Source organism: Planococcus citri, chromosome 3 (genome assembly GCF_950023065.1).
Source record: "Planococcus citri chromosome 3, ihPlaCitr1.1, whole genome shotgun sequence".
NCBI classification, from domain to species: Eukaryota; Metazoa; Arthropoda; class Insecta; order Hemiptera; family Pseudococcidae; genus Planococcus; species Planococcus citri.
In genome coordinates, this window is record NC_088679.1 from 25690162 (window position 1) to 25702222 (window position 12061).

General features: G+C 33.7%; 1 protein-coding gene across 1 annotated transcript; it reads right to left on the minus strand.

Annotated features, from left to right (window-relative positions):
* Nucleotides 1-1510: 1510 nt before the first annotated feature.
* LOC135841432 (plexin-A2-like) lies at nucleotides 1511-9933 on the minus strand. The gene is made up of 2 exons (XM_065358385.1): nucleotides 9723-9933; nucleotides 1511-5943 (listed from the first exon to the last, which is right to left on the minus strand). Exon 2 carries the CDS (start codon nucleotides 5781-5783, stop codon nucleotides 1629-1631), a length of 4155 nt encoding a protein of 1384 aa, XP_065214457.1. The 5' UTR covers nucleotides 5784-5943; nucleotides 9723-9933; the 3' UTR covers nucleotides 1511-1628.
* Between the last annotated feature and the right edge of the window lie 2128 nt (nucleotides 9934-12061).

Consider the following 12061-nt stretch of genomic DNA (forward strand, 5'->3'; position numbering starts at 1 on the left):
GCACCAGTAATTTATTTCAAAAAAATTATCAAAAGTTACCTGTAATCAGCTAAAGTTATGTGTTTTTTACCAAAAATTACAAGTAATTCACCAAAAATAACTAATTATTTTATTTACTGAAAATTACTATTAATTTACCAAAAAAAATTATCAAAATTTACTGGCCAATTACCAAAAACTTTACGTTTTTTTAAAACAAAAATTACCAGTTATTCGCCAAAAATAACTATTGACTTGTAATTCGCGATTCCAATACTAGAAATTTTGAAAAATTTTGATTTTTGATTGCAAAAAAATTATTTAGGTACTTAATATACCAAAAAAAAATTATGAAAAGTTACTAGGTATTCACCAAAAACTTTACGTTTTTTTTAAACGAGTATTACAACCAGTTATTCGCCAAAAATAACTATTGATTTGCAATTCGCGATTCCAATACTAGAAATTTTGAAAAATTTTGATTTTTGATTGCAAAAAATTATTAAGGTAATATTAAAAAAATTAAAAGGATGAAATTTTGAAAAAAAATCAGTAAAAAAATCGACAAAAAATTTTCATCTCTTGACTCACGCGGGATTCGATCTCCTGACCTCCGGCGCACAAATTTTCAATCTACACACCCTAACCACCCCATCAGTTCGTTGGGAAGGAGCTATTTTCGAGATATAAGGGTTTACAAATATTTCAGCTTATCCATAACGTTGAAACACACTTAAACGTTCATATCTCGTAAACGGCTGAATCGATTTCGACCAAATTAAAAATTTCTCTAGTTCAGTATCACAGCAATATTTTGCCATCATCAGTTTCGACTTAAAGTTCGGAGCTTTTGAGTTCAGCGTGACACAAATTTGTACATAAATTGATATATAAATAAATACATACATATGTATATAAACTTATCTCGTTTGGTGCCATACGTCTTATCGTGATCAGCACACTCCAAAACGTCAAGAAAACCCACCCCCACCCAAATCCCGAACCTTCATGACAAATACAATACCTTCACTTTTCGTGCAAAAAGTCGGTAAAAGAATAGGTCCAGTTAATGATAACCATAAAATAAAACAATAAAAAAATAAGAAGTGTGAAAAATTTCAATACAAATTTTTTACTGTATAATTTTTTTCAACACTTCCTCCAGAGATGAAGAAAATTTTACATACCCACTGAATTCCATTTTGGCCCATAGGTATTGCAGCAATTTCTCCAAAACAAAAAAAAAAAATTAGCTGAAAGCTTCAGAATATGTAGCTCGAAACCAGGTGATTGAAAAATAAGGTATAAACCAAGTTACGGTCATCTATCTGCATTTGATCAAATTTTAATTTTTTTTGTTAAAAAAAACAGGCCTGATTTGAATTTTTTATATCTATCTAATTTGATGAAATTTGAAAAATAAATTTCATATTTTTTTTCGAATATTTTTTTGGTTTGGACCAAACGAAGCGAATCGTTACAGATTAATAAAAACTTAGAACCAAAACTGAATAATTTTTTACCACAGGCATAAGTGTCATTACATTAAAATTTTTATTAAAAAATGACAATGACATAATAAATCACAGAAACATGTAAGTAAGTAATTATTAAAAAAAAGAAGCTAAAACATAATATAGGAAATTTTTTTAAGAACTTGAAAAACTTTCACGTCGAATGGGGCGCAAAAACCCTAAATCCGGTTCGGCTGACATGATGTTAATCAATCTATGGAACTTGAAAGGTAACGAATATGACTGCGACGTTGCATCTCCATCCAAAGCGACAGTCAATTCTGTCCTGTATTTTAACGCATATTTGCATAATTCATACAGAGGAGAATTTTTATCAAAATCTGCAGCATGTATTCGCGATTCTTCCGCTAACATTATATTCATTTCTCGTTGCGATGTTGCCGACATATTCCGAATATCCGCATAATACTTTCCGACTAATTTCTTATATACAGGTATTTCTTTAGCATACAGAAGTTTCGAGGTAGATGAGTTTTTATTCAAACATTGTTCCGTTGTTGAGCACGAATCCATTAAGATCTGAGCAATTACACTGAGGCACGAATCAACTACGCTTGATTTATGTACATCGAACAAGAACTCGGGATTTTTAATTAGATTCACCCAGAATCGTAAAGGTAGGCAGTTGTTTTTCCAAACATGTACAACTTCAGGATCAGTAATACCGTGCTGTAGAGCTTGCCCATCTAGGAAATCAAACATGCATTTGACAGCTAAAGGGAAACAATCATGCTGGTGTGTTTTGCTAAATATGGTCTCAAATAAATCGTCGACGTATTTTTGCAAACCTCCTTTCATTGCTAATAACCTTGTAAAGTAAATTTCAGGTATGACGTGATTATCTCGATCATTGTCTACGCTATCTTTTCTATCACGAGGTTTGACTAAATGCCATTCTCTGCAACCACCGTTGTGATTTTTTATCGAAGCAGATACAGAGTCGATTACAGCTGATTTTCTTTTAATAGTGTCGAATTGCGACAATGGTGTGTATCTTTCTCTTTTGTAGGAATTTTTTGAGTTGGAATCTGATGTTGTCGTTTGGATTACGTTATCTTTTTCTTGATGAATGGATGTCAAATACAATATGCTTTTATCGAAAACACCGTAATGTTTCAAAGTGTTCAGTTGTCTCCATTCCCCCTCAATTTTCGAACTAGAATCTTGATCGGATAAATAAATCCATTTGGTAGGCCCAGCTATCCATTCGATGCTGATTTCCTGCAAATTTGGTCGTTTGCTGTAGCGAACTGAGTAGAAAATAGCACCGATGATTTTCTCTTTAACTTGAGTAATAGTATCGCAATCCAGCACTTTTACAGGTAACTTCTCAACAGCCTTCGGCAAGTTGATAATCGAAGCAGTTGATTTTGAAACATTCACAAGCACAGTTAAGGAAGTGAAGTCAATTTTCTGTCTCATGATTTTGTTTTCACTCAAACCATACCTAGCTTCTGATGTTATCATATCTACTGGACCGTTCTTGACTTGCTGGTCTATAGCATTGAACAAACTGAGTAATGGTTTGCCAGCTGATTTCTTCAAGAATCTATGTAACAGAAAAGATAACCAGGCTGAAATCATTTTTTCAACTACGTTTTCAGTTGACCTAAAAAGCAACTTGGGCTGTTTATTGTCTCGAATGTAGCTATCGATTAATTCGGACATGAGTGTTTTTAGGATGTTTGTGGCAAATTGCATATCTTTTTGCAATGTCATCATCAACATTGAGGCTACATAGACTCGATCATTCATCGAGAAGCTATTCTGGCTTTCTAATGTTTTCACAAACATTAGTAAAAATCGTCTATCCATTACTAGTTCTTCAAACAGTTTCAGCCCTTTTGCTTTGTTGATTAGTATTGGATTTTCTCCGAGGATAACAGGGTAACTACTGATCGTTGAGAAGAGAATTTTCATCACGTAGCTTCGATAGTCCAAAAATAGCGCGCTATCGTATGTGAGATCGGATGTGAGGGCTGTTGTTAGTGTTTGGAGTTCGGCAAAGGCTTCTTTGCATTCGGCAGCCACACGTAATTCGAGTTGGTCTACCTGTTGTTGTTTTTTCATTAAATTTTGCTTCATCTTGGTGTTTGATTTCTTACGATTAACGCAAAGGCAGACGATGATAAGTATTAGGAATATTGTACCAATTACTGTGGTGCCAATAGCAGCATAAATAATCTTATCCCATGATGTCGGATTTTTTATATTTTCTTCTGAAGATGAGTTTTGTTTGGGAACAGACGCTGTAAAATTGTTTCCAATTTTTATCATGATATTTTCATTCCCTCCAATAACATCACATTTTTTCTCAGTGCAATCAGATAAATTAGATTTTGGTAGAATACAAATTACTCGACTTGATGATAGTGAAATTACTTCACAAGTTGCATTTCCCATCGTCGCAATCAAATCTAATTTTTGGCAAGCTTTGTTGATGTTCTTTCCTTCGATGATAACATATTCTTTTTTGTTTAAAGGGACAGAAGAGATGAAAAAATGATCAAACCTCGGATTGGGATACAAGAGAAAAGTCGATGATTGATTTTCAGAAATGGAAATATTTCGTTCTGGCGCTGATGGGTCTGTTAACCAGAAGTCAAATTTCATAGGGTTTGCCACATTAATTGAATTACTATTTATTGGCATCAGAGGGGAAGAACACATTACTGTAGAATCATCTTGAGACTTGCACGAGCCATTATGTATGTTGCTTTGGTATTTCACATTGAATGTAAATTCATTACTTTGTTCTGAGGTGACATTTCGTAGCAGAATTTGAATGCCACCCTGAGGAATACCTTTTGGTTGAACATTGAAACCATTTTCATCGTGTTCCTCGTCTTTGATGTACTTGTATGAGTTGTTGGTGAAGTTTGGAGCATATTTATCAAATACTACACTCACCGTATCTTCTGCAATGGTATTGGATTTACTAGAAATACATTGTATTATACTTGAATTGTAGAAGAATATTGTACAAAGTTGACTGCCAATGGATACAATGATCGAGCTTCCTGCGTCTAAATGTTCTCCTTTGATTGTCAATTCAGTACCACCATAAATGAATCCTTCTTTGGGATCCATGTCAGTGATATTTGGTTCAACAAACATGAAATTTTTGTCAGACCAGATACTCGTATCTTTATCATCCACGTGTACCTGAATTTTGCCTTCAGAAACTTGAAAAGATGATGGTTCGATTGTACATTCTATCTTTTTTGAGGAAATATCCTCATATTTTATAGATTTGCAAGGTACGCCAGCTACATTTATAGCTTTTTGGTAGTTTTCAAATTTAATTTCGAAATTTTCACCTTGAATGGTTATATTTGTGACACCTCGCAGCGGACCTTTTTCAGGCCAGAATGAATCAATCCAAGAAGATGGCGAATTTGGACACACTGTTTTCCTACCACTTCTGTATATGCATTTCTCTTCATCTTTGCACCAGTGGCATTGAGAGCCTTGCATGCATTTTCTTTTGGCCGAATAAGCGCGACAATCTGAAAATGTAACATTTGTGCTCCAAATAGGTGATGCCTGGTTTGCTTTTGTATAGAGCGATATGTTTGCTGTAGCGGTATAGTTTTCGGGTGGGAGCAAAAGTATATCATTTGATTTGGGTAGCAAACAGCTCACCATTGCATCATTCTGTTTCTGTACAATGGTCGCGTCCATAGGAAAGTTGAGTTTTGAGTTTTCGGAGGTAAGCTGACACTTGAAGGCAGCTTGAATTAAGGATTGCTTGGAATACTTTGTAGTTGAGTGCAATAGGATATTTTCTGATTCACCATATTTCAGATGTGTGGCATTAACAGTCTCGAACAATAAATTTTTTACAATATCATTATTGATTATCCATGGCGAATCACCAGAGCTGGAACAATCTGTCTTATAAGTACAATTATTCTTAGAGATGCACCAACCACAGTCGTTGAATTGGGATGACTCGAGACATTCGTGGAAAGTATTGAATTTATCGCAAGTTTCATATGAACGACATTTGAGTATGCTGATGTCCTCTCCCCCTTTGACAACAGGGCCGTTTAGACAACCATTTATGTAACATGTTCTCGTTTTCACGCACCACTTGCAGCCTAAATTGGACTTCATACAAGGAACGCAAAAGGTGTTCGCGCTGCAATTGCCATTATTCGAACTCGACATTCCTTGACCATCATCAGGCAACGATTCAATCCTTTCCAATATCAAATACATCACGAAGATGAAACAAGAGGTGGTTGTCTTGCAGAAAAACTGCATTTCCGTTTCAGCTCAGAAGTACTTAATTTGAGTTGCCCTGTATGTTGTCGTTTACTGCACTGATCTTCGAATAAAGATTTGGATTTTTCCTCCAATTTCTCTCATTTTTTCCAGACTGCTGAGAGCATCGCGTGTGAGCCGAATTTATCTTGCATCATATCTGAAATACAAACGAAAAATTAACCATATTAGGTAGCGCTCTTGCAATGCTTTTGCAACCCCAGCGTTAAAGGAAACCGGGAGAGGATTCAGATAGTGTTTGCATTTTGACGTTTGACGAGGAAATTATTTCCATTCTATTTTATTTTTATTTTACAGAATTTAGGGCCTCTCAATAGGCTAGCATTTACCAATTACAGAAAGGGTCATTATAATATTACCCTAAAACTAATCAATCATGTAGGTTAAAGAAGAAGAAGAAAAAGAACACATCAAAATTTTGAAATTTTTATTTTGTAGTTCCCAAGCATACGTAATTTACAAGTTTTAAGCTATTCTGAAGCTTATATCGGATGGATAGTCAATTTCTTTCAAAAATTTCTAATTGCTTTGACAAGGTCAAAGAGTTTTAATGCCTATAGCTTTGTTTGAGGCTTATTGATCACCCTTTTTGATCGTTGTAGACGGTTGCTAAAAAATTCCAGTCAGGCCAGTTCAAAATTTGATTTGTTGCCAACTTGTAAATTTCAGAAATTTTTTTTAGAAAAAATGAAAAAAATGGATTGTAACCAACCCCGATTGGAACATTTCTGGTGACATCTGACTACTTATTTCAGTTATTTCTGCAGTCAGAAGTTGCCGTTTTGACAGTCAGATTCGCAGTCTGACTACAATCAACCGATCAGAAACAAGTATTTTTTTGATATTCTAAGATGGCGCTGACTTCTCAGTATTGCCGTTTTGGCAGTCAGAACATACATTCTAACTGATATGTGGTTATATCTCTAGTCAGATGCGCTGTTTAAAAAAATGCCGTTTTGCCAACTGGGACCGTATATATAGGTAGGTATGTATGTAGATGTACCTATACTAAAGAACAAAAATTTGTCTCCTTTTTTACCAGCGTAAATTTTTTTCCAAAATACATAATGAAATAAAACAGCTAAACAACTGAAAAGGGGGAGGAGGGGGCAAGTTGAAAAATTTCTGAAAAATTGTTGCTCGTCAAGGAATATTATTTGAGGTCATTAAGAAGAAAATCCATGCTAATTCCGATTTCACACTTTTGTTCGATTACAATCTTTCCCTATAAATTCGACATATTTCTGGGTAGGTAAATATAAATTTGACTATTTTTTGTGGATTTCCCCTGTTTTAGAGATTTTTGAAAATGAACTTGTACTGAATTCATGTAGTCTATTGACTTTTCAGAAAATTTTCTGTTGGATTTCTAACCAGGAAGATACCTACTGTAACTTACAGATATTGTTTTGAACCCGGTAAAGATAAGTAAATCTAAAGAGAATGCAAAAATACCCACACCACCTGCCAACATTTCAGGAGCTAATGTACATTTTTCGATTTTTTGCTGAATTTCTGAAAATTAATTTTATTGTTATCAAAAATGCCAAGAAATTAAAATTTTACCAAATCAACTTGGGTAGCTGAAAAAGTTATTGCTCCCTACTTTTGACCTCCCCCCTCAACTTATTGAAAATGGATTCGAACTGTTTTGAGTAGTTTCGGAGCCTCCATACAATTTTTTAAAGTTCTATATCTCCACAAAATTTTGTCCAATGAGATTAGAAACGCAAAAATTTACTCCATACGCCCTTTCTCATCATTCTGAGTCAATTGAAGGTGTTTTTAACCTGTTTTGAGAAGCCTCCAGCAGCGTCTTAGATCCTAGCTTTCAAAAAAAAAAAAAAAAAAAAAATGATATAAAATTCGTCGAAATTAAATTCAGCATTAAATGACCCACTTGACCGATTACACATCCATTTTTCAAATTGGTTTCTGTCGGTTCAAACACCACGTATTTTCAAAATTCATCAATTAGTCATGTGAAATAGGTAGCTAAAAAAAAAATACACGTTACTGAATTTTCAGAAATCGATTTTGAAAAAATGATATTTAATCGGGCGTTTATACGCAATGATATTGAACTGGACAGATTTTAGAAATATTTTTTTTCGAAAACTGTAATTTTTTAAAAGTTGCTGAAGGCCTTAGAACTTCTAGAAGATTTTCAACTTCACTGGATAAATTTTGTGAAAATTCCAGTTTTCGAAAATTTTCTGGAAGCTCTAGAACTGCCCAAAATGGTCAAAACCATTTCCGAACGGTTCGAGGATCGAATTTAGGATAAGGTCCATTTCTGCAGGACGACAACTTTCAGATAGGTGGATGGGGGTGAGAATGATGTCAATCGTTTGTGCTTCGTTTGTGTTCTTTTGTTCACGTACTTTTTTTGTGCTCCCCCTCCCCTCATGACGAAAAAGAATAATAAGTAAGTAAAAAATTGATGATTTATAATTTTTCTGAAATTGCGATGTAAGGTTTATTTCGAGTTAATATGCATTAGTCTAGAGATGCATTTTAACTCCAAGGGTCACCCGAAAGTGGGGGCGGAGGTTCCCAAAATATCACGATTCAATTTTTTAAAAAAAATTACCTATGTAGTATGTAAAACGTGGAAAAAATTGACGAATTCGGTTCAAATTCAGGTTGACGGTGCCAATAATTGACGTCTTGCATAAGAACCTAAAGGGGGAGGGGGGGGTGTCCGAAATTTACCATATGACTTTTGGTGAGAAAAACCGCGATAGCACAAACGATTGACACTACTTTCACTCCCCTACCCGAAAGTGGTCGTCCTGGAGAAATGGACTTTTTAGGATACCTACCTATATACTACATTTCAGATAGGTATCCAGATTAATTTGATAAAATGTTGATTTTTTTGTATTTTTGACTCAAATTTGATAGCAATAAGTGTTCTTTTTATGCGATTTACCAACTCATAATTTATCAAATTCTCCTTAAATCACCGACCTCTCACCAGGTTTTCAAAATGGGGAGAGTGAGGGGCCCATTTTGGCATTTATTTCCTCATAATTGCTTCTCTGACAGTCGCGTTTTTTAAAGCATTGACAATATAACCCTTCTACCTATTCTGACTATTGTTCTAGTTCTACGAAAATTGGAAAAATACCTTTATCTTATTTGGCAAAAGTTGATTGTGATGAGTTTCCGATGCTTTCTGCGCAACATCACGCGAGTTCATCAGTTTTTATCTACGAGTATGAGCAATTTTTCCTGCTTTGAACTAACGAACGTCAAAGTTACCCTCTGGAATTCAAACTTTTCATATGAAGAGGATGTGATCAGTTGTGTCACCAAAATTATTTCATTTGAAGTGATAAGAGGTGCAATTATCAATACTGTAATGTTCAGACTTTAAAGCACACAGTAAATACGAGTCTGTTTGATTCCATCAATTTTATGATTATTTCCTAAAAAAAAGCTGTTTCAATGTACTCGTATTATTTGAAATTCGTAGTAAAAAAATGAATAATTATTCCATACCGTGTACGTCTCATTTTGTGGTAGGTAGGTACCTATTCTAATTTAAAGTAGGTAAAGAAGTTCTAGAAAAACAAGTGCATCAATTTTACGGTTTATGTACGTGAAAATAACCAAAAATGAATGTAAATTTTTAAGTAGATTATTCGCCTGGTCTTCCGCGGTTTTTTGTACTTATTCCACTTTTCAGTATTCATTCTGAACCATTTTACTAAATCTTTCACCTCCATCTGAGGTATGTTACCATGCAAGTATTTTGTGAATTCATTTCAAAAGAAAGGCAGAGAAAGACAAAACATAATATTGAGGTCACCTGAGATGATGATATCATTTTACGTATAAATGGGCGAGTAATAGGTATATACGGTGCTAACACCTAAAATTTATCTAGAACTGGATGAATACAAATCTTACCTTGAAATACTGCATAATTTCGTGTTGGTGCGAATTGTTGATAAAGTGTACACAAGCAATGCAAATCGTACTTGAAAATGCTTATTAGAGCAACGAGAATATAGGTACTTAGTTAATTACAATCGAATAAAAACGTGGGCAATTGTATGTAGCTAACATTAACAGCGTCGGTGACGTAAATAGAAATGATAACTGTATCACACATAATGATATTTAGAATAGATATTCAGCGAAACGGGATGTGAAATGTGGGAAGATTCATAATTGCTTATCAATACGACCATTATTCGTAAAAAACCCAGCGAGAAAAAAAATTATTGAAGTGAAATTTTTTTAGAAAATACAAGCCTGGAATAATTCATCCTTACTCCTTTCTCCAAATCATCATCCGAGACCTTAATTTTGAAAAATTCATAGATGATAATCTCATTACCAGCTCAAATTTACTACATTGAGTGTTTTTAATCCGAAATATGTACCTAGTTGTTGAAAAATAATTACACCCGGTATGTTTGATAATTACAATCGTATGAGTCAATTTCTCTGTACCCATGATTCACGGGTAAAATCTTCGATCAAGTTTTTATCTTTATCGATTTGTAGTAAAGAATTTGATAAAGACACTCTCTGTGGGCAATGTACATAACCGTAAAAAGTCTATACTACGAGTATGATTAAAATTTTGTGACACTTACAAACCCAGCACTAAAAATGGGATTCGGTCCAACGCGAGGCATTTGTCAGATTAGGTATAGGTAGGTACCTATCAAATTGATTGTTTGAAAATTTTAAGATATCCTCAGGTGAGGTGATACGTCTCGATGATGTTTTTCAATTGATACATACTTAAGCATAAATTTCAGTTTAATATAATCTGAGTTCTTACTTTTCTGGGTGAATGAGACATTTTTTTCCATACAGTGCATGATTGAGAGTGTGAAAGACAAGTTTGTTCGAGCGTTTGCTGCTTCAATTTTTTTCAACGTGTATTCTTTGTTGATGTGGAGAAAAGTGGTTTCGTTCTTTTTTGACTTAGGTAACTGAACTTTCAATAACTTTAATTTAGAATTCGCCTCAAAATCTGAGGAATATTCGTTTCGTTAAATATGCAAAATTTCAGGGAAAAGTTGCATGGTTCGAAGTTTATAGCCTCCTCCTACTCTTGAAGGACTCAATTTGGAAAGAAAAATCAATTTTTCAAAAGTAATTTCTGATCAAAATAATAATTAAAACGTGCCTTATTTTAAAACGATCAACACATTGAGGTGGATAAGTGATGAATTCTGTTTAAAATTTTCCAAATTTACCATCCCCAGTATAATTTTTGATCAATACAGTCCCAAACAATATTAACTAAAGTATTAAATCGTTGAATCCAAATTTGGGATTTTTAAAGAAAGATTAATTTCAACTAGGTATAATTAGGTAATTTAAATTTAATCGAGTACAAGATTTCTCAAAAATTCAAAAAAAAAAAAAAAAAAAAAAAAGTCCAAATCAGTCAAGATTTAAAAATTTATCCATTTGGCTCACTAAAAGAGCACATTACATTCTACCTCAAATTCTTTTGAAAAAAATGCAGAAGTTGATTTCTTGATTTATCGATGGAGCGTGCAGAAATATTATATCCTGTCAAAATTTCGAGGGGCTAAAGGGCATTATTTGATTTTTGGTGAATTTTTAAAAATAAAGTCTGGGCCAAAAAATGAAAAAATAACTCATTTTACCAAGTTGACCTAAAAAGCTGAAATTTGTGTGTACCATATATTTTCGCCTTTCCGAATTAAATGGAAATGGTTTTGAACTGTTTTTGAATGTTCAAAATTTCGCAAAATTTTACCTTGTAAGAAGGTGCAAAACTGAAATTTACTTTGAACTCTAATTTTTAACATGCCTAATTGCCTATACTCAAGTCCAATGAAAAAGATTTTAGGCCGGTTCAGAGCCTCAACAATTTTATGAATATTTTAGTTCCCCCAAAAATGTCATAGAACAGGCCATGTTGAAATGAACCTTAAACACCTTAACTTTCAGCTTTTTAGGTCAACTTAATAAAATGTTATTTTCATGTTTTGGCCCAGATTTCATTTTTAAAAATTTACCAAAAATCAAACAATGCACTTTAACCTTAGAAAATAACCCATATGACACATTCACTCGACTCAGTAGTCAGTATGTTGAAATTAAAGTACAAATAGGTACGTAAATTTCAGCTTTGCAAAATCTTTAGCTAAAATTTTTCAAAAAATTGAAAACATTCAAAAATTTACTGTAGGTTTAGTAGGCTACAGAACTGCTTTAAACTGTTCTAAATCGTTCCTAATCGATTCGGCGTGTCG

Excerpts from the sequence above, each read along its gene's own strand:
- LOC135841432 (XM_065358385.1), bottom strand. The coding sequence starts at position 5,783 with ATGCAGTTTTTCTGCAAGACAACCACCTCTTGTTTCATCTTCGTGATG.